The sequence below is a fragment of the Akebia trifoliata genome, chromosome 1, assembly GCF_017979445.1.
Source record: "Akebia trifoliata isolate Shusen 1 chromosome 1, ASM1797944v1, whole genome shotgun sequence".
Lineage (NCBI taxonomy): Eukaryota > Viridiplantae > Streptophyta > Magnoliopsida > Ranunculales > Lardizabalaceae > Akebia > Akebia trifoliata.
This window is the reverse complement of record NC_141375.1, coordinates 31,412,770-31,436,539: the sequence shown is the minus strand read 5'-3', so window position 1 is coordinate 31,436,539 and position 23,770 is coordinate 31,412,770. Positions and strand designations below refer to the sequence as shown.

General features: G+C 33.9%; 2 protein-coding genes across 3 annotated transcripts; both read right to left on the bottom strand.

Moving 5' to 3' along the window:
• Positions 1-1,783: 1,783 nt before the first annotated feature.
• Positions 1,784-10,827, bottom strand: BAM4 (beta-amylase 4). Of its 2 annotated transcripts, none has more exons than XM_086451973.1 (10): positions 10,578-10,827; positions 6,898-7,026; positions 5,750-5,996; positions 5,069-5,289; positions 4,916-4,993; positions 4,682-4,841; positions 3,774-4,027; positions 3,254-3,323; positions 2,444-2,512; positions 1,784-2,237 (listed from the first exon to the last, which is right to left on the bottom strand). In XM_086451973.1, exons 1-10 carry the CDS (start codon positions 10,748-10,750, stop codon positions 2,085-2,087), a joined length of 1,554 nt encoding a protein of 517 aa, XP_086308099.1. In that variant the 5' UTR covers positions 10,751-10,827; the 3' UTR covers positions 1,784-2,084. The 2 variants fall into 2 exon arrangements, with proteins under 2 accessions (XP_086308099.1, XP_086308107.1); XM_086451981.1 differs by having other exon boundaries at positions 6,932-7,026; positions 10,578-10,593.
• Positions 10,828-22,054: 11,227 nt separating this feature from the next.
• LOC147411746 (nuclear transcription factor Y subunit B-3-like) lies at positions 22,055-23,430 on the bottom strand. The gene is made up of 2 exons (XM_086451962.1): positions 23,243-23,430; positions 22,055-22,985 (listed from the first exon to the last, which is right to left on the bottom strand). The coding sequence occupies exon 2, from the start codon at positions 22,943-22,945 to the stop codon at positions 22,298-22,300; it is 648 nt and encodes a 215-aa protein (XP_086308088.1). The 5' UTR covers positions 22,946-22,985; positions 23,243-23,430; the 3' UTR covers positions 22,055-22,297.
• Positions 23,431-23,770: the final 340 nt, after the last annotated feature.

Sequence of the window (23,770 nt, the reverse complement as noted above, 5' to 3'; positions counted from 1 at the left end):
GTGCAAGTGAGATGCGTCAGCAACACAAGGTTGGATACGTGACCATGGTTAAGGTGTTGCGCCAATCTAGCTCCGCATTTTTTTACCTTGAAGAGAATCATTTTTCTTATTAACTTTCTAAGGTCTTAAGTCTTACTAAGTATTGTTTTACTCAAATGATTACCATGTATTAGAAATCCAACACCACAGTCCTTAAAGTTTCTTCAGATGAAATTACATCACTCCCAAACTTAAATTTGAAACTCAACAGTAAAAAATAATTATTTTGTGGAAGCTTTCAAGTGATTAAATAAATAAAAAATAATTTGAGATGGGCCCACCTTTTGTTAGTAGTAGTTGTGTTTTGTCATCTCCACAAGAGGCCGTGGTTGATGACTAATGAATTCAGCTAGACAACGGATAAGGAGAGAAATCATAGAGTGGCCCAATCTTTATTTTTCTTTCTTGCTGGAGAATTAAATGATGATTTCGAACTCAGCCATTCTAACACGGATTTGATTAAATTCCACCTTTCATTCATAGAAAAGATTTGAAGTATCAAACTACTCTTTCACCACGTTACATTACTTGAGATTTCCATTCACGATTGCAATACTTTCTGATGCTTTGTGATGACTAACAACATGTTTGTCATTTTGATTTTTTTTTTTTTTAATTTTTATTTTAATGATGAAGTATAATATCTTATTTTTACAAGTGCCAACTTAGTTGGTAAAATCTTTGGGTGATGATACCAAATACTTAGGTTCAAATCTTGTCAGTAATGAGTTACTGAACTCATTAAAACTAAGTTTATCGATAAAAAAAATAATAAATAATAAATAATATCCTATTTTTCAAAAAGATAAGTTATTTATAATATAAAAAAATGATGTCATCATCTTAATAAGGATGTAACTTTTGATCTGAAAGTTACTTTGGCTATCATTAAATATGCATTTTGAGAATCTCATAAAGTTCTACACTATTTTTCAAATTTCACTGTTTTATTAATTTTAAAAATAGCAAATTTTATCATTTTTTAAAAGCCACAACACTCAACTATTTTAATACTTGTTTTGTTCATTTATTTATTTATTAGACAAGAAAGATTAGAATAAAAAAACACTTCGAACCTGTGCTGCAAGAAAAACCTGAAGGAACTTGAAAATATTTTTGTTAAATAGAATCACTTGAAAATACTTTAATTAACTGAGAATTATGTCACCTATTTTCTTTCTATATGGTAAGATGTAATTAGATTGAGTCGTGATAAATGCATGCAATTTTGGTACGCTAGTGACATGGCAAGGGCAGAGAACAGATCTTTTTCATCGGGATACACAAGAAAAGATGTGCAGTTCTGTGCATTCATCCTTATACATTTACATTTGATCCAAAAACAAGCATTAATACCTTTTGTATTTAAACTTGAATGATTAAGGTCATTTGTCACTCCAAAACCACGTTGGTTATTTTCAAAATTACAAAAGTATCTTTTTTTAACTTTGTAATCTTCAAAACCAACCTCAACAAATATTTTAAATCACAATTAACCCCTTTCAGATACATGTGCGTTTGCACATGCCACCTTCTGGTTTAAAGTAATAAAAATACCTTGAGTACTTGTGATAACTTAAGTTAGTAGAATAAGAATATTTCTTTTGGAAAAAAGAAAAAGAAAAAGAAATCAAAATCACAAGCAAATGAAAGGTTTATCTATAGAGATAGTGTGGACTCCACATTAACTCTTAAATTGTACATTACAGATGCACTTGCAACCCAAATGCCCAACTAATCAATAAGTGTGAAAAGTTTTTCTCATTAATATATCTAATCTTAATCTGATACAACAACAATCCAAAGATTTGGGGTTGGCTAAAAGAATCCCACCTCTCTTCCACTCTGTTTAAAGCCAAATCCTACGTTATTCGTTCTTTATATGCAATATTTATCAACTGAAAAGAAAAAGATACAAATGTCCGTATGTTGTAAGTTACTGTGAGTATACCCCTTTGAGAAGAAAAAAAATTGAGGGTACAATACAATTATTGTACTTGAAACCATTAGGAGATAAATTAAATGGGTTACTTACTACATGTGCTTTACAAATCTGGGTTCATCTTCATCCCTCTTACAAAAGGAACAAAATTGTTCCAATTCTCAACCCTGAAAATCTTATCATTCATCCTGAAATAAGTAAATGATGTCACGGCTTCAGCCTGATAACAATTCGCAATTATTTGCCATAATCCGGCCTGCAAGTACAACCATCAAATGCAATATTTCAGAAAATAATAGAGAAACTTCGGGGAAGGCAGAAATAACTAAACACATTTCAAGATAGCGTATGAGCTGGATCAAAATCGAAATTGCGGTGCAACTGAAAAGCAGATCAAGCTTCACACATGCTATATAATGAAAATGATGACAATTGTACTTATTATAAGGTGAAAATATATACCTTGTCAAATCTTTCATTCGCATTACTCCCTGTCAAGTGTATTGTTCTTTTCTTTGACACCATCCGTATCTGTGATTCAGGACGGTAGAAGATATATAAGAAAAATAGAAGCTATTTCATGAAGTGAGCTGTCTTAAGAACTTCCAAGAAACATCGTCTTAGATCAAAATTTTTGTTTCCAACCATCCCTCAAATTTCAAAACTAACGATTCCCCTTCTGGTTACTAACTTTAAGTTCCAAAACATCAGGGCAGATTCGAAAAGTTCCAAATACATAGCATTAATGAAAATGAGTTCCGAAATTTGAAGATAATTTAAACATTTAAGAAAAATTAAAAAAAAGAAAAAGAAAAAGAAAAAACAAACAAATGCCTCCAGGTTAGTTGGGCACCGGCTGCAAAAGGTTTAAGAGGATTTTTTAAGGCGAGTTGGACAGAATTGGATAAAGGAACAAGATTCGTACAGCCGAACCCCAAAATTTTCAGTTGACTTTGATTATGATGGACCTAATCAATGAACCTCCAGAAATGCTCACCCCAACCCAAAAAAATGAAAAAGAAAAAAGAAAAAAGAACCACATATTTCTCCCCTGCATTATCTTGATTCTTCAGAAACCCCACTACAATATTGACAGCATAAGGCATTGAATTTCTCTATTAACATCAATTTTAGCTAGAATGACATATCTTCGTGAAAATTAAGAAGCCATACTCAGGAAGAGCGAGTACATGAGAGACTAAAAATATAACAAATCAACCAGAAATAAATAATGAAGTAATTTCAAGTTTTCAGCTGTAATGGAAACCTTACCTGTCTCAGTAAACCTTCAGGGCTGCAACGATAGTTAGATGGGGTTTCCTTGTCAATCATTTCTAAGCAGCTAAATGCAAAAAAAAAAAAAAAAAAAAAAAAACCCAGAATGAGCTCGTGTAATGAGGTGGGTTTAAGAAGCATTATCTTTCAATAATGAGCTCGCATATAAAGATTGGTTGATGGAAAACATTATCTTTTAATAATTAGCATTCATATAAAGGTTGGTTAATGGAAGACATGATAATTGTGATCTTTTCTCTAGCAAATCTTCCAAGGACCCATTGAGTGGTCGGACCAGGGACGGATTTACAGTGGAGGCACTTGCCCCCACAAGAATTTTTAAAACATAAAATTTATATGGCTATCACGACGGATAACAAAATCCGCCACTATTGTCCAGTATCTTATTTGCCCCCACATAGACAAAGTCCTCGCTCCGGCCCTGGGTTGGTCCACCCATTGCATGGGTAACAAATTAACAAGGGAAAATTTATAAATTTCTGATTTAAGAACTTACGAGATATGCAAAGCAGCTCCATGACGAGACAACACGGAAGCCAAAGGATCATACCCATCCCTTAGAGCAGTGTTATAGTAACCTGCTGTAAGTTCAGCAGGATGCGACTCTGTCTGGTACCACCAGTATATTCCACCAATTTTAGCCACTAACAAAACAGAATCTGGCCCATTTTCTGGATACTTCTTCAACAAGTTTGCAGCCTTCGCGAGAATAGCATCTGCATGATGGATCAGCCTTCCACTGTACCATTCCTACAAAGAGACGAGAACACTAGAAATCATTTTTTTTTCAAACTTTCTTGAACTAATAATTGCATAGTACATGAACGTGCGTTACATGATCCTATAAATATCTATCAATATACCTTCCACTAAAAATGTTTGGGAGTAGTTACCATACACATCTGATGACATACTACAAAATAGTGTATTTAAGATGTGTGCCAATCATTTAGTTACACAATCATAACTTTTCTTCTTTTCAATATTTCAAATTTTGCAAGATCTTACAAATATTCTATATTTAATAGCATGGTAAGAGAATCAGTTTCAGAATGCAACCTTCCCATAACAGACAGCGAGTGAGATACCACTTGGACATGTATTTTCGAACAAAAATCAATGGAATATATAAATAGAATATATTTAATAACAAAAGCTGCACAAAAATTAAATGATATATGACAATAAAATACACAAATAATAAAATGTTTATGCATGAAAATATATAAAATCATTTACTGAAATCAATCTTACTCAAAGTGACTAGATTCTGTCCAACTCTAATAAGCCAAGTCTCTATAGGTTGATTATATCACTACAGTAACAGAAGATACATAAAAGTTTCTGTAATATTATTTGCACTGAATGTTGATGTTACAAAGAGTACTTTCATTGAGTACATACAAGAAAAAAACGACCGTAATCAGAGAGAAAGCTTTCCTCTCCCTCTTCAAAGAAAGGAATGCCAGATGGAAGACTGTTGTAGCAACCCGCATTCTGTGGACCATTGTCTCCCCACTCAGGTTTTCCTACATCACATGCAGCCCTTTTCAGATCCTCCATCCTGACCAGAAAAGGAAACATGTCAAAAAATGAAAATGTAATATAAACAACGGGTCAAAAAAATAAAGGACTCACATGTACTTATCATAACATTGGAATTCACCAATCCCTGGGAATCTCCATCTACCATCATAAGAGGGATGGGAAGGATACCTGCAAAAACATTCCATAAGAATGCCTTCCAAAGGTTTCAAACCATGAATAATGGTTTAATTGAAAGAGGAGTACCTTAGCTCGCCAGAAGGACCAAGACCTATGCTTACTTCTTCAATTACACGTCCCATAAGTGATTCAAACTTGTTCAAGAAGCTTAACATAAAATCTTCATAACATTGGAGAGCAGTCCGACCACAAAGTAAAGGGATTTGGTCCACTCCTAATGTAAGATAATCATCATTTGAGAACCCATTTTGGTCTTGATAAAAAATATTTTTATTTAGACGACCAATCTGAAAAGTGAAACGCCATATTAGCAATAAAAAAATCATGGTCCTTTCAATTGTCACAATACTCGGTCAAAAGTCTAAAATGTACTTGTGCTACAGTATAGCCACCCTACAAATTACAAACGAACAAAACCAACAGCGTGGCAGTAAACGTGGTGTGCATGCAATGGGTCCATCATACAAATGAATCTCCTAGGCCCAAGTTGATTCAAACTGTGTTTCAACCATTCAATCCATTGTGTTCTTATATGGTGTAGGAACAATATCCTAACCAGTCCATGATGAAGTCTATAAACTAGATGGTAAGATTTATTCAATCCGTTTCTGGCCTAGGTGACCTCCTGATGGACCCATTAAATGGTGTCCTATTAAACTTCAGATGCACCATACCAATTACTATGCTGTCATCTAAATCAAAGGATAACTTAGATTTCTTCAAACAAAGGAAATAAAGTACACTTACCTCAACAATCCACAAAGGAAGACTGATACCCCCTTTCCCATTAGATGATTGCATGCACGAATGGAAAGACAATGAAACATGCAACTTCAACCCTGAAGCTGATATCAGCTTGAACAGCTCTTCATAAAGAGACCAATCATAATCAAAAGGAGAAGATCGCTCTACAATTCCCCACCAAACCTCAACTGTGATTCCATGCACACCTGCTAACTTGAGTGCTTTTAGAGACATAGTTAAGGCCTTTACTCTGCAGCAACAAAGAGTGACAGATAAATATGTCACCAGTAAAAAGGGATAGGGAAAAGAAAAAGGAAAAAATGATGCTTGTTCTCTAATTTAACAAAGGGTCTGTTGGGACTTGGGAAATTAGGAACTGCCACTATTCCTACATTTCCTCAAGACCAATAAAAGAATTTAAATTTTAGGGCATGTTCGATTGCCTTGAAAATCCTTGTGGAAAATCATTTGCGCTGCAAATCTTGTTTCACTTACGTTTGACTGCAAGGAAATCAGTCTGAGGTGAATAAAAGATTTGCCCACAAATTCCATTTTTTCATTTATATGGCAAACCATTTTCCCATCATTACCCTTTGGTATGAATAACGCCAACCTTTTGGGGACCTGAAATCAGAAAATAACTCACTTTACCCTCCGCAAAACGACAGCAATACAGCCAAGATGTTGGGCAATACCAACAGTCTACCCACGCTCTGGTCTCTCCTTCTTTATGTTTTATTTTATAGTTTTTACACGTTGAAGAACTATTTAGATTGATTTAGGCAAATACACTTACCAATTTTTGGTATGAATATGTTAATTCTATTAATAAAATAAAAATTTTCCCAAGATTTCTTGTCTAGGTTTCTAATGGGTAGCTCAAATACGTAAGAAAAACCAAGGATTGTGTGTTGAAAGAAGAAACAATGAATTTCTGGATGTTCAAGGTGATAAACTTGTAAGAAACATCAAGGATTCTTCATGTACACTAAAGCGCAAGTAAAAGATTTGCCCTGCAAATCTCTTACACGCATGTAACTTGAGTGGCAAGCATTTTCCCAACAATCAAACATGCTCTTAATGAAAAATTGAGTATTTTCCTGGAACAATTATCATGAAACACGTGAAAATAAAAAATATATCAGATGTACTTTCTGATCCTTGGAACTCCGGAAGTATCAATACCAAATGCATCAATTGGCATCATCACAAATATAGGGACCCGCTTCTGCTTTGAAGACTCCAATATCGTTGACTTGGATTTCTCTCGGTCATCCATGCTGCAAATCATTAAGTTCTAGGTCAGATATAAATGAGGAATCATTTTCCGTGTTATAAGCCTCCGAACAAAAATGTAGCAATTGGACATTGAGACTGTGGGATCAAACTCCACACACAATATAGGGGAATGCTTAGACACCAAGATAATCATAAAAAATAAGGATACGATGAGATAGAGAACATATAAAAGAAACTGTTTATCTTGGTTTGTGAATGTTGAGTGAGTAAAGGGCCTTCAAAGTTTATCCATTGAAGCACCTCGACCAATCTTGCATTTTTCAATTTTGAGCTCATTGTAACAGACCAAACCTTTCCATGAGTAGCACTCATACGTTACTCAAGCTAATACCCCGATGCAACCCAAGTCAACCTTCCCCAATAAGTTCAAGGAATTCCCTCGACTCAGTAAGGCACTCACCACATGTATCAAGTTTTCAGAGATCAATATAGAAAGTGAGCAGTTTGGCAACGCAATAGTGCTTCTTACTCTATGGAACGTTAAGGCACAAGCTCGCCTGTTGGCGAGGTCAGGTTCGTATACTGACCTGTACTCGTATGCTACCGCTAGGCTAGCTCGTTAGTAGCTTATAATTAGCAACTAGTTCATATACTGCACTAGCTTACTAGCTTGTGTCTCATTCTGTATTCTACATTCGCCTGGAATTTTCAAGCCTAAAGTAATGGCCCGTCTACGTAGATCTCGAAATGCAAGCTTTTGGCTCTACTTCTTGTTATGCTGACTTGTCTCTATGTTCTCAACTCAAAGTGGTTTGGCTGGTCCCAAAGGGTGGATACAAAGGAGGACATTCTAAAAAACTCTACCACTAATATTTGTTGTCAAAGGTTTTGCCTAGGCACCACTTCCTTAAATAACACATCCCTTGTCCAACTCAGGATACATGTTGTGCCTCTTTGGTGTCATCATGCAGCCACCTCAAACCCTTATATCTTGAACCGCTTCCTTACATCATACATCTCTTGCCCAACTCAAGATAGATGCTGTGCATCTTGGGTGTCATCATGTAGCCACCTCGAGCCCTTTTCCAGGCCAACCTACTTGTTCACACTGCCCTATTGGCCTCAATGAAAATATCATTCTCCTCTCTCCGTCGTTTATTTGTGACATGCCACATCGCCCAACCTACCTATGCATATTGACCTCAAATTGCGTTCTTAGATCCTTCATCCCTCACCCATCTCAAATTGTATACCACGTATCCTTGGAGTGATCACGTTTTCTCCTCAAGTCCGCATTGGCCCATGACCAATCCGACTTGCCGGTTTTCACTTCCTCTAATGTGTAACGTACCTAATCTCTCCAAGTGTAGTAGCCATGCACTACTTGAGCTAATCCTTGATGTAGCCCAACTAAGCTTTCCCCAATGAGTCCTAAGAGTTAACTCGTTAAAGTGCTCACCTGCTAAAAGAATACTCCTTCATATGCAAGGAATGATAACTTATATTATTCTTAACTATAAGTGGTTTAGTTGATCTAAGAAGGATGGATACATATGAGTGACCCTTGCCCTTTATAAGGACTTAAAGAGATCATTCAAAAAAACTATACCCAATACTTACTTCCCTATAAATCTAAAACTACTCTACTATATTCCTACAATGAAACCTTCGCATATAGTATACAAGATTACATGCAACACTAATGATACCTTAGAGGATCCCCTTGATTTTCTCTATATCCTTCTAGACTTCTCTAGAGTATTTTATATTTATCTATCAACTTCTAGGGGAGCAGATCCTTTGTAGCGCGATTCTCTTATAGTGCTTTGTAGCTCTTATCAATGTTTGAGGGTGTGCCACGCCATCAAGAATATTGCATCCAATCATTTTAATTTTGAAGTTCAATGGCTGTCCATTTTCAACACTTGATTAAAAAAAATTTATTTATTTTTATATATATTTTTAAAAATCTTATCTAAACCATGAATCCAAGATAACTGTGTTGTTATTTTCTTAAAATGTGATGTTCTATGGACCATAGAACAAGAGTTACAGAGGATTTGCTCCCCACCTTCTCGAGCTTTCCGGGACCTTCCGAAATTTTCTATCTTTCACATGATTTGGTGTCAGGGAATCCAACGTGATAAAATGGGAAAAATATATCATCCTCAGACAGCTAGGATTGCCAATAAGTATATCATGATATTTCTTTAATTTTTCTAATCTTAAATCAATTGTATTGATCTCTGTTTTCAAATTTCTTTATAACTTTAAAAGAAGACTGAAAATGAGAACCTAAAAAAAAGAAAATTTCATTATAAACAAAACTACACAGACAAAAAAAAAAAAAAGTAGAACTAAAAATGAGAAAAAAAAAAATTACAATGAATTTCTAACCAAAACAAAATGCATTAAAAAATTCGTTAAAAATCGAATTTTTATATTATTAGTGTGTATTTGGTAACACTTCTGAAGTCTGAATGGAGGTGGTCCACCTTTAAAATTCAGACTTTAGAAGCTCTATTGTTGTTTGTTTCGATTGAGATTTCAAAATTAAGAACCAAAATTCAGAAGTTTTGGTTCAGCAATGGGGGGACGCTGGATGAAACTTCTAAATTCTGAATTTGTTTTTTATTCTTAAAATACCCTCCTCAAAACACCGATTTCTATCACTTATTCCTTCTTTATACAAACCCTAAAACCCTTATTTTTAACTTTTCTACCTCTCATTTCTTTTCTACCTCTCCTTCCTCTACCACAGTGCTATAAAGGTCTCTCCCCTTTCTCTCGTTTCGTATTTTAAATTCCTATATTTTTCAATCCGAAATTAACACAGTAAGACCTCTCTCTATCTTTGATCTATCATTTTCATCCATTAATGAACATCTCTTTTTCTTCTAACATCATATGTTTTATACATGTAATTTCGATCATATGCTTATAATTTAAAAATCTCTAAGATTTTTTGAGTGTATGGGGTTTAGATTTTGTTAATTTTGGTATTTCAAAAAAAAATGATTGAGATTATTAGGGTAGTAATCTTGGTCTTGGACAATTTTTAAAACCATAGGATACTAGTGCCTATTCTAGGAATAGCTCAGAATTATCTTTTCCATGGATGATGAAGAGGTGAGTAGGTAGCTCACAATTTATTAGAATTACAAAAGGGTAATATTGTCAAAATGACCATTATGTTTTAAAATTATGTTTGTAACCAGAAGTTATTAAAAATCACAAACAAACAACTTTTCGAGAAACAAATTTCAGATTTCAGATTCTAGATTTCAGACCTTGGAAGTGTTACCAAACATACCCTTAGAATCCTAAACTAACCTCATAAAACAAAACACCCAAATAAAATATCATATATAAATGAAAATACACCAGTTCAGCAACACAATTCGATATATGTGGAATAAAAAATGAAAATTTTGACCTCCATAAGCCAATCATTTTCAGATTCAATTACAAAGATCGAAAAGTTTCAACAAATCTATTTATCAAGAATTTCTCAACAAAAAAAAAAAAACGAATAATTCCAGAGATTAATTAAAGCCCACTAATTTTCTGAGATTAGAAACTAAAAACTTACCTCAAAATGCAACAATTTCGAGCAATAGGTGCCCATTTGTAGAAACCACGTTTGAATAAAGAAACCACAGAAGCATTTCTGATATTTTTTCTGCTAATTTTCCTTCTATCAAAAAACCCTTCTCTGAAATTCCTGTTATAGCTTCTCCTCTCAGAACATTTGCAGGTGAACATTTGAAGATCAGATCGAAAAACGATCGACTGTGAACCCGCGTGAGAACCAGCTTTAACTTAAGAAATAAAACTACAATTGTTTTTTTTTTTTTTTTTTTCAAATATATATTTATTTGAGTAAATCTCAGATCCTCAATTAAATGCTCCCAATTTTGTTGGAAATATCGAAATTGCCATTTAGTTTCAAATGAAGGAAGTTTTTATCCTAATTAATAGTCGCAATCCAAAACGGTGTCCCGTTCATATACATACAAACGATGTCTACGTGGCACGTTTGGATTGTTAAAATCAGATTAAGCTGCGTGCACGGCTTGGTTAGGAGAACGAGGTGTTTTAAACACCAACTAACGAGTGCCACATAGATACTGTTCTTATAAAATGTGAACGGAACGCCGTACTGGATCCTTAGTCTATGATTAAAGGCTCAAAATGTAACCAAGTGTTACACTCTTAAGAACCCACTTGTCATAAAGATTACTATTGTCATTTAAAAATCTAAATATAGATATTATTTATAGTAATTTAGGTGATTTAGACATGCTCCCCCACGCGTTCGGTCAATACTCAATGATGAGGATGCCACCTTGACCAAGGTTTTGTCTAAGTAGACTCATCCACCGTCTAAATAGAAAATAGAATTGTTATTGGCATCCCAATTTTTACTTATCACATCCCAATTTCTTGAATTATTTGTCACACCAGATTAAAATACACTTTTCAAATACTACAAAGAGTGAATTTCTATTTCATGAAATTTCGAGTTTGGAAATTAAAATGAATAATACATTAAAATTTAAATATGAATATAAATTAGGCATGTTTTGAAAAAAACCCAATTACAAAAACTTAGTTCAAATTATTACTTTAGCATTATAAAGCATTGTAACACATTCAAACAAGTTGTTTACAAATAAAAATATAAACAAAAAAGAAAGATTTTATAGTGTAATAAGTAAAAAAAATTGGGGTGTTAATAATAATTCTCTAATTTTTTTGAGATCCTTAGAGAAATATGGGTAGTCTCGTCTTTTCAAAACTAAATTCTAATGGAAGGAGAGGAAAACAGAAAAAAATGACTATGAAAAAAGAGAAATATTGATCATAAATATAGGTTGCATTATTGGAGTCCATTAAATAATTTAGTTTCATATATTTTATTCTGATGTAGGAAAATAGTTAGAAATTTGCAAACGTGGAAATGTTTATTCCTGAAGGATAAGAATGCCAATCAGACCAAATACGTGTTCAATGATAGGAAGCGGTTGGTGAAAGCTGAGTGTTGGGTTCACAAATGATTGATTTGGTCTCATGGTTATCCAAACACTTGATGCCACTTAGATCAACATCTGATGGATGTATAAAGCTTTTTGGAAATTTAGATTTTGGAAGGGAAACTTCATATTTGATTTCAAAACCAAAGGGGATATTTTACAAGGCACTAATATACATATATTATTACGGTGTGCACTTCATTGTATGATTGTTCTTCTTATTTCCTGTCATGGACGCCAGTGTGGATGCACCTCTCCTAAGATAAAATCCTTGATCTCAATCATCTATAGTAATCTATTTTTGAGATCCTCGATAATTATTTTTTACTTCAAAACTCGATTTAGAATAATTGATTTACATATATTTAAATTAAAATAATTATAATTTTTTTAAAAGATAAGATAGGTTAGAAGATGTTTACTATATAAAATAAAATAAAAAAAAGTAATTGTTTTAATCAAAATATCACCAGAGACATCTTGTTTATCTCGCGAGATGGACTGCTTGTACCCTGCTCTACAATTTGCGCTTATTAGATGTATTTCGACATATGGTGATTCTTTCGGGCGGTTTAGGTCTCAAACAAACCTTTGAAACATTAATCCAAGTCCCAATAATACTCACTACTCGAGCTAATTACACATGGTTTGTATCTAATTCTAGATGTCTTTTCTTGTTATTAATATTATTTTTGCATGAAATCTGATTTCTATTTCCAAAAATAAAATGCGTTTAAAATATATAAAATACATTATATTGTACGAATAGTGTTTGGGCTCATGTTGATTGGGTTGTATTGAAGAAGGGCTTAGCCCAATCAAGACCTAAGATCCGGTTAAGCCCATTAAGCTCAAAACTGAACCTGCATAATTTGAACCCAAACCCATGACTAGGCTTGAATTAATGGGTATTTGACAAGGGGAAAAGGTTTATTTTGAAAAAAAAATTACTAATTGAATTCAGACTTCTTTGGAGGTCATCCATCCCACTCATGGTTTTAAATCTCATCCAATTTGTCTCGGTATTGTCCACCAACGAGACGAGTTGAGAAGTCATCTCAAAGACATGGTTTGTTCTAATTTAAGACATTTTTTTTAAAATCTTGTCTAAGACAACTCAAATAAATCAGATATCTCGTCTAAGACAATTCAATCTCATTCACATGGTTTTTAAACTCGATATCACATCTTGTCTCGTTCAGCTCCGACACCGAATCGTCTCAGATGAGTTTTCCGATACGTTTAAGATGTCTCATGAGACAAGTCAAAAAATTGAACGTGAGTCGTAAATTTCGGTCAAAAAATGACTTTGTGAGTTAGTCTTGTTCAGCTCTGATACTAAATTAACTCGAGTGATACATCTTGATCTCGGACAAATTTAAAAACCATGCTCGTTCATGGACAAGACGTCAAAACGAGTCTTAAAACCATGATCCCGCTCCTCTCGTGTGGGTGCAGAGAATTTTGACAAAACAATGCATGCTTGTATGAAAGAGAAATCTTGGTGTGCAATTTTGCAAAGTAAACTCCCAGAATTTTTATAGCATACTTGTAAGGATATTTATTGTCATGTTTATTTATTTAGGCCACATTTGGAGCAATGTAGTTAGTTCCAACAAGCTTACAACAAGAAAAGGAAAATAGTGCCGAGGAAGATTTATTTATTTATTTTTCTTTTGAACCTAAAAGAGAGATATTTACATTTAGTAAATAAGTAGGCCTTGTGTATTAAGTAGGAGTGAAACTTGGTTTGGCGTCAAATCGAAACTATAGAAACAAAACCGACCTAGGTTGGTTCCACAAAACAATCGGACCCAATAGATTCTAAAAACAAACCATACCAAATTGAACTAAGGTTGATTTGATTTGATTCAACTACAACATATATATTTTGTAGATGCAAAAACTTGCACTACTTCGTGATTCTCCCTAAGTAAGATCTCTTGTCTTCCTATGGTCTTGGGTGGGCCTGCAACAACACCACTCCGACGACGCCCAAGTTAGGATTTAATATAAGAATTAGAATAATGTACTTTTTAAAAGAGAAATCTCATATATTTTAGTACGTTGCACCCATATTTTTATAAGGGTTTCCTTCCTTAGATCTTCTCCTTGATTTTCGTTTGAGTGGTTATACCCGTTTGAGAATTTGCCTTGATTTTTGTAGATACAATTATGTTCCTTATTCTGTGGGATTCGTAACTCCCTTGGAACTCAATTACAAGTAAGTTCAATCTTTCTTATCCCTCTGTTATTTCAGACGTTCGGCTAGTTCGGTTAATTTGGGTGTTTAGTTATGTTTGCTTGAGATTAATTACGACGTTCAACTATGTTTTCTTGAGATTGCCACATGTCATTTTTTCAAAAAATATCCTCCACAATTTTAATGACAAAAAATAAATAAATAATCAACAAGAAATATTTCACATAACAAGTCATTAGAGACAATAATGGTTGGGATTTCGTGTATGAAACTTGAACATAAAAAATCTGGTACATAGTATATATAATAAACTTAATATATAATTATTTATTTTATAAAGAGGTTGATACTCAATTTGATTTGGTTCAATTCTATGTCAGCCCTAAATTGAGAATGAATCAAATTGTTCGGCTCTACATTTTCTTACCAAAACCAAATCGAAACTTTTTCCAAATTGAACCAAACCGGCCTAAACCTACCGGTTTGGTTTGGTTATTGGTTTGAATTGGACCGAGTTTCACAACTAATATTAAATTATGTTTTCTTTTGAATTTTCACTAAGATTAGGTGAATTGTGTGGCTATGTTAGTAAGTACAAGAATCCAAAGAAGGATCTGAACTTGTTCTGCTTTTGACTCATTTTCAACTTATGGTTTTTGCTAAAAAATAAATAAAAATAAAACTAAAAGCTGATCAAACTCTAAACGCAAATTTTTGCTCTAGAACATATTTTAAAGGTGCAATTCTTATTAGGACTGTCAACGGATGTTTAACGGTTCGGATATAGCAATATCTGAATCTGAATTCAAAATTATTATCCGAATTCGAATCCGATTATTCTGTCAGATATCGGATAATATCTGATTAGAATTTGAATAATTTATATATTAAAAAAAAACATAATTTTTTCTTATCCAAGTGATTTTTCATTATTAGAAAAACCTATTATATATTATATTATTTATATAATAAATAAAATAAAATAAAATAAAATAAAATATTTTATATATTATTTTAATTCAATTATTATCGGATTCGAAATGTTAATATCTGAATCCGTATCCAATAAGGATTCGAATATATAAAATTATCCGAATTTGAATCCGATATATGAAATTTTTGGATAATATCCAATTTTTTGTATTCGAATTCAAATAGGATTGGATTCGAATTTTCGACTATTCATTGACATCTCTAGTTCTGGTTCAGTATGAATGGGAAACGTCCCTAAAGGCTAGTGATTGTGGTCAAAGAAAAGTCAATACATCTTCTTGATGTGTAAATAATAAAGTATCAAAAATCGAAATGATGGTCTCTCTTGACCATTTCTTCTCAATCCACCATGAAGAGCTGTTGTTAATTTCAACACTCATGTCCCCTACTTTTAACCCTTCTTCCAACACTTTCGCTCTCATGAGTGGATTAGTCAACCCAAATGAAATGATTTGTCAATATGAGTCTCAAAATATTTCAACTTACTTCTTTTTTCTTTTTTTCATTCATCAAGATCTGTGATCATAGTAGTTGAATAATTAATTAGAACATTTTTTTTCAAAGATTAATTTCTTACCCTTGGAATCTAAGGGTATGTTAGAGAATAAAATAAAATAAATACTGTATCATTGATAATTTGTCTAATCATAAATAGCAAGTTGTAATGGAGAAGTCTATATTTAGTACAGGGTTGTTGGGTTCCGTTGACTCAAGGAATAATACATGATATTAACCCTGAGAACACAAAATCCAATGATTTAAAATTATTCTCGAGATAAGTATCATAGAAATACAAGTTATTAGAATATGTGTAAAATCCCAATCGTCGGATGTTATGTAATCTACACAGTCAAGATCTTGTGTTTTTTCTTGAGTCAACGAAACCCATACATCAGAAAAATATTGATGTTTAAGGTACGTAACTTTAAATAGTAAGAATGATTTAACTTAATAAAGATCTTTATATGATAATTACTTTTTATATCTTAACTTGATTGAACATCCTATTACAAGTAATGATCATCTAAGAATTTCGATGACATAATCCCGAGGGTTGGCTCAATGGCAATTTCTGACCGATAAACAATTAATACCTATAGACCGTGAGTTTGATACCCAATATGAGCATTAATTCCTTAGAGGCACACCCCCACTTACCTAGTATATGTGATGTGTGAGTGTTGCAGGTATCCTAGGATTAGTCCTCAGACAAGACTATGGTCTATGAACTGGACAAAAGTTGAGATGTCTCCTGTCCACAGGACTGCTCAATTCTTTTTATAAAACAAAGAAGACATTAGCTATATTTTGTAAGTCCAAGAGATTAGTGGATGTAGATGTGCCATGTGGTATTAATTGGGTTGAGATAGAGTTTTTTCTGTGTCCATGGATGCATCAAATTTGAACTCTGATTAGGTTAGCTGAATTCAGGCCTTCAATTTAATTTTTTACCATGTTGTCCATTTATTCTGTATAATTCACTTACCCAAAGACAACATTGATTGGTGATTTATAGAAAGATCTATGATGAGAGAATAACTCCTCTTTTAATTTATCCTTCCAATCCTCACTAAATTTTGAGGGCTGTTTTATAGATTAGGATTTTATTGTCAGTCGGCCACAAAAGCCAAATGTGGAGGTTATAAGAAAAGATACTCTTTTCAAGTAGCCAAATATAGAAACGACAGTGGATATTTTTTATTTTTTATTTGTATTATTTTTTTAACTGACCTATTGCAATTTTTTATTGTAATAAAGTATGTATAAAATATAAATTGACCAAATATAAAACAATAAAACAAAAAACCTTAACTGAAATCCCTTTTATCACTTTATAGGATTTCACATTAAGGAAAAAAAAATCCCAAGTTTTCACTAATTTTTTATTTTTTTTTCATTTCAATGTAAAATTTAGAATCCAAAGAAAATAAAAGAAGAGTTGTGATAACTGGACTTCCCCACGTGACATGATCAAAATACTCTCCTGGAGTGGCATGTGCTAGAACCATAGACTTTATGTCTCGGGATATACAACTGCACATCCCTATAAATCCGTGCAATTGTGTATCCTAGTGAAAGAAAATCTATGATCTATGGTTCTGACACATCCCCCGTTGGGAGAGTAACTTGAGTATGCCACATGGGGTGTCAGATTATCATTTCTCGTAAAAGAAGAGTTTTTATTTGACAAGCTCCAAAACTAATTATTATTTAGGGAGCAAATCCTCTATAGTACCATTTTCTTGTAGTTCCATGCAGTGATCTAAGATGATTTAGATATCATCGTGTCAGCAAAACACTTAATTCACACCGTTTAAATCTAGGAATTCAATGACCATTCGTTTGTTTTCTCTTTGATCATGATTTAGAAAAAAGATTTTTGTGGAATTTTTTTTTTTTCAAATCTGATCTAAGCAACAAAAACTAAAGGATTTAGGTGTCATTTATTTTCAAAGTGACTCAATGAAGGCGGTAGAAAAATCACTACAAGGAACTACAGAAGATCCGCTCTTAATTATTTATGGGCTCTCCCTTAAAATGGGATCTAGTCTCTCCAAACCTTACCTTTTTAATTGCACCACAAATTTCCCACCCACAAAATTAATTATTATTTTTTATATAAAAAAATCATCCTTATGCATATGTATACAGGGGCATGTTCGTCACCCTATTATTTACCCTATGCTTTGCCTACATGTTTTGTCTTACAAGGGTTAGAAGTTTTAGAATGGGCTGATTTTTGGGGAGGATGATCTCTATGGTGAGAAGATCATCCTCACAAAAAATCAGCCCATTCCGAAACTTCTAACCCCATAAAAAATGGTTTACAAAAAATAGACAGTCCACGATTTGTCAACTTGTAAACATGGGGCTAGAAGTTTCGGAATGGACTGATTTTTGGTGAGGATGATCTCCTCACCATAGGGATCATCCTTACAAAAAATGAGCCCATATCAAAACTTCTAACTTGTGTAGGACAAAACACTTAAGTCAAAACGTTAAGGCAAATAGTAGGGTGTTGAACATTTTCCATATATATATATATATAAGAAACTAGCCAATTAAATCGATGAACTAATTTATAGCTTATTGATTGATCGTGGAATATGGTGATGTTTTTATTGCTTGCCCTCAAAATTTAATTTTCTTCAAAACTCAATGTCAAAAACAGGATAGGGTTTTTAGGGAGTTTGAAGATAGGTTTTGACAAACATCATTTGTAAATTCCGTAAAACTTTTTTACAAAACTTTCCCGAATTTATATGAATTAAATTCCCACTGAATAATTATTCAATCCAAATTTGTTATTATGGTTCAATCCCATTAAAATATTATCTTTAAAAGACTTTTTTTTTTTAAAAGCCCTTCCTTAATAATTATAAAGTTCACTTAATTATATTATGCCCAATTAGATATTTAAAAAAAAAATCCAATACAATCAATTAAAATCACTTAATTATGAAAATCATGGTAGATTCCCATGATTCTTTCTTTCAATTTATTTTATTTTTCACGATCTCATTTTAAAACAACACAAAAGGAAGCAACATTTTTCACTTGACTTTTCTCTACCATTAAAGTATTATTTTTTTTCAAAAATATAATGTTCCAAATTTCAATCTTTTTCTTCAAAATTCTCTGTTTTTTGTATTAAAAAAAAAGTGTAAGAAAGTCTATGAATTTCTAATATTTACAAACAAATGATGGGTATTTTGTATTTTATAAATGATATTTTAATAAGATCTATTTTTTAATTTATAAAGTTGCAAATAAGGGATGGTGTTGAGTTAGTCTAACAACAGACACTCATTGTCTTGTCTCTCTCCTTATAAGATTTTGAGTCTTTTCATCATTGCCAATGGATTTTGATTGAATCCTTAAATTTATCATAGTATCAGAGCGGGTCTTTCTCTCTTCCACATCATCCAATTCATATCTCCATGTGTTTTGGCTCAGTCCAACTCACATGTGCGGGGGGCATGTTGAGTTTAGTCCCACATCGGATACTCATTACTTTGTCTCTCTCCTTATAAGATCCTAGACCTCTTTACTCATTGCCAATTGATTTTGAGTTGGACCTCCAAACTTATCAAATGATCTTATCATTTGATAGTTTAATGAATAGGGATCTTGAAACTTGAAAAAGTAACATTAGGAAGAACTCGTTTCAACTTTAGGGAGAATATATTAATAGTACTTGAGTTTGGTGTCTTCCCCGTAAAAAGTAGTAAAAGAATCAATAACAAGTCAAAACAAATCAATAGTGATAGAGAATATTATTTACAAACTCCTTCGTTTTAAATTATTTCCTACTTTCAGATGAAAAGAAAAGAAATTTTTTATTTAAGATCAAATATTTACTATTATTTTGTTAGAAGGAAGAGTATTCTTGCCACAAATCAACATTAATTAATACTTTTAATTATAAAAGCTATATTATTTATTTGAAATTTCTTAAATTAATTATACAGACAATTCTAATTTTGTAAAAATATGAATTTTTATAACTTATGTTCAAACACAAGTACCTTAGGAGAGATTAGTAATGCATTTGAAATATTTTTTTATTTTTAAAATTTATTGGACAAATAACAAAATATACAACGACAGAAACTCCCAATTTTAAGGAATTTTTACCTTAGCATCACATGCATGAGAAGTCTCCTTTAGTTATAAGATAAAAGAAGAGAACTTCTCTCACCCCCACCAATTTTTTACATGAATTAATTAAATTATATAACCCACTAAATAATGATAAAAGAAATCTTTTACCATTTTATTTGAAGATAAATTCATTAAAACATAATCTCCTTTCTTCTCCATGGAAGAATGTTCAAAATCTTGAATTATATATATTTATATAAAAAAAAAAACATCATAAATTCTTATTGACTATCTAGGATTGATTCACCTCAATCTAATTGGAGAACATAGCTTGAAAATAAAAAAAGGATTATGCTGGAATAACATTGAAATACACATCGTGAGGGTCATTTCTGACGTAGATGTATATATATGACTTTCATCGAGATACACGTTCGAGTACGAAATGTCCTTCATAGGATGTGCATTTCAATGTTACTCCAGCAGAACTCAAATAAAAAATCATGTTAGGCAAATCTCTTTTTCTTCTTTTTCATAATGGGAATTTGGTATAGCAATAAAAGTTCCCAAAAGAATCGACTCTTCACGTTACCACTTACCCCAATCCATTTGCCTACGCCTACTTTCCATGCACACATGCGTTTCCCAACCAAGCCAACTTCCTCGCCTACTTTCTGCCATTGTTTTTAAACTCAAAATCTTGATATTCAACGAGTCGAGTAGACAACTCACAAGTTAACTTGGATGAGTTGAATAAAAATATATTTAAATCTACTAATATTTTAGAATAAAAAATTAATTATCTTTATTCTCCAAAAAAAAAAAAAAAAAAAAAAAAATCTAGTTTTTATGAGTTGAAACTAGGGGTGCAACTTAATTCGGTTCAAATAGATAATCGAACCGAACCTTAGAATTTGGATTGGTTTGGTTCGATTTCAGGTTTATAAAATAAAAAATCGATGAATTCGATTCGGTTCTCAGTTCATATAATATAAAAAATCGAACCAAACCAAAAATCGAACTAATATTAATATAAAATAAAATATTAGATTTATATTTTAATTTTTTACAAAACCCTCGTCTCTTTCTCTTTCTCTCGTTTCTGAGCTCTTGCCTCTGCGGCCTGCGGCTGCCACCGGCAGCCACCCGCTCATCTCTCTCTATGTTTGTGACGGTGTGACCTGCGACTGCCACCGGCAGCCACCCGCTCATCTCTCTCTATGTTTGTGACGGTGTGACCTGTGACTGCATCTGCGTCTGCGACGGTGCGATTTGCAGCTGCATCTGAGTCTGCGTCGGTGTGAGCTGCGATGGTGCGTCCCTCCCTCTCTCTCCCAACATTTGTGGCTGTGTCGACGGTGCGTCCACTCTCTCTGTCTCTCTCTCAGCGTCTGCTGCTGCGACTGTGTCGACGGTGCGTCCCCCCTCTCTCTCTCTCTCAGCTTCTGCGGCTGCGACTGTGTCGACGGTGCGTCCCCCCCTTTCTCTCTCTCTCTCTCTCAGCGTCTGCGGCTGTGTCGACGGTGCGTCCCCTCTCTCTCTCTCTCTCTCTCTCAGCGTCTGCGGCTGCGACTGTGTCGACGGTGTGTCCCCCCCTCTCTCTCTCTCAGCGTCTACGATTGCGGCTGTGTCGACGGTGCGTCCCTCTCTCTCTCTCTCTGTCACTCTCTCAAACTGCAAAACAATTTGACAATGGGAGAGATGGAGGGAATTTGGCTCTTCCTTTCCAACCCATGGAACCTAACCGAAATAAGATCGATTTGGATTGATTCGGTTATAAAACAAATCGATTCAGTTCGAGTCTGATTTTGCTCTAACCCGAATCAAGTTGCACCCCTAGTTGAAAACACGAATTGGTTCCATTGAGTTTTGAGGCCAGTGCTAGTGCTAGTGCTAGTGTTTTCTAGTAGGCATAGTGCTGCTAGTGTTTTCAAATAGGCAAAGTTAAATTGAACGAGTTTCACGTAAAAAACAACAAAGCTTTTACTGCAACTCTTCCATAATGCACGAGTTACTCACTCTTCTTCTATATGGATTTTAAACTTTTTTTACTCCAAAAGCTTGAAGAACAAACACGCAAAATGCCAGAATTTTCTACTTCAACAAATCAAAATTAAAACCCATTTCTTATCTTTCAAAATTTTAATTTTAGAATATCTCGAGTGCTTATTATCATACTTTTTATAATTACAAATCACAATATTTTAATTTTAAATCAGAAGAACTAACCCATCATCATCAACATTATCATTAGAGATTACATTTTATGTTACAACACATCTTCTCTCTCTTCGGCTCCTCCCCATTGTGATTGTATCTAATTTTTCTTCCCAAATTACAAAATACCCTAATTAAAAATCTTTCTACTCCAAAGTTAAAACAAAATAATAACCATAGAAAATCAAACCATCAACATCATTATCACATCCATCATGAACACATCATCATCATCATCATAATAATATTGACCTAAACCTACCTTGGTCTACCAGTAGAAGCCCCACCACCACCACCACCACCACCACCACCGCCGCTGCCCGAACTGCCCTTTCCTGACCCAGCACTACCAACGGCCATCTGATGATATGAACCTGAACCGTACATCTGTCCTTGATGATGTCCCATCATCATCATAGTCGACTGCATTCCACCGTACATCCCACTCCCATTGAAACCACCCCCACTGTTGACAGAATTTACAACACCGCCATTACCACCACCACCACCACCACTAGCACCATCTCTCTCACCTGGTCGACCCATCGTGGTCTTCTCTCCCTCCATCTCTCGAAACTTCTGAAGATATATCTTTAATGGCTCCACGTACTCTTCGAAACCTAAAGTGGTCATGGCCCAGAGAAGATCATCACCGTTGATTGTCTTTCTCTTTTCTCTCTGGCACTTATCTGAGGCTTCTCCTGTTATGAAGCTTATGAACTCTGATACGCACTCTTGTACCGTCTCTTTAGCATCTTTAGATATTTTTGCGTTTGCAGGTAAGGCTTTCTTCATGATTCGGCTTACGTTAGCGATTGGAAGGAACTTGTCCTGTTCTCTCTGCGAGAATTCGCTGTTCGCGTTGCTGTTATTCTGACCACCAGATTCATTGTCGGAATCCGCCATGAAATCCGACCAAATTCAAAGCTTTCTTCTTTTATTACTTCTGAAATAAGAAAAATTGGATCTTTATGCGAGACAGTAGAAGATCAAGAAATTACGGTTTCCACAATTTAAAAAAAAAACAGCGTAAGAGCTCCCAATCAACGAATTTGCTGGAAAAAAATTAACAAAATTATTTTTTTCGGCTACAAACAGACAAAATAATTGTATTTTTTTTCCCAAAAACAAGAAGTTTGTTTGTTCTTCAACATGCGATAAAACCTGAAAGAGAAACTAGGTTTTGAGATTGAAGAGTTTAACCAAATTCAGAGAGTCAAGGAAGAAATTAGGGTTTGTGGTACAGGCTTTGATAAGAAAGCGGTGAGAATTGTCTGTCTCCGGTAAGAGGATTTCTAGACGCCGGGAAAGCTCCAATCCGGAACGATTTTTTGATATATTTTTTTTTTTTCGTGTAGAGAGAGTGTTTGGTAGCGGATGCCGGGTCCGTTGGATCTTAGGTCTAATAACGCATCGTGAAAGACACGTGGATGGTCTAAGAACCGCTCGTTTCTCGATAAGTATGCTCTAGTTGTATTATCTCTTGCCGTTGATTGGTTGAGAGTTCGGAACATCTGGGCCGTTGAATACTCTGGCACGTGCCACGTTGGCTCTTGGTCGGTGAAAACCGGACCTCTAGAGAGTCTGCATTTGGGTTGAGAGTCTTCGGCTGGCTACAGATTTGGCTCCAGCTTAGCCAAAGCCACGTCAGATAGATAGACATTTTCCCATATATGAAAAGTGCATTTCTATCACATAAATTTACATTCTTATCCCTCCATCCTCACATGT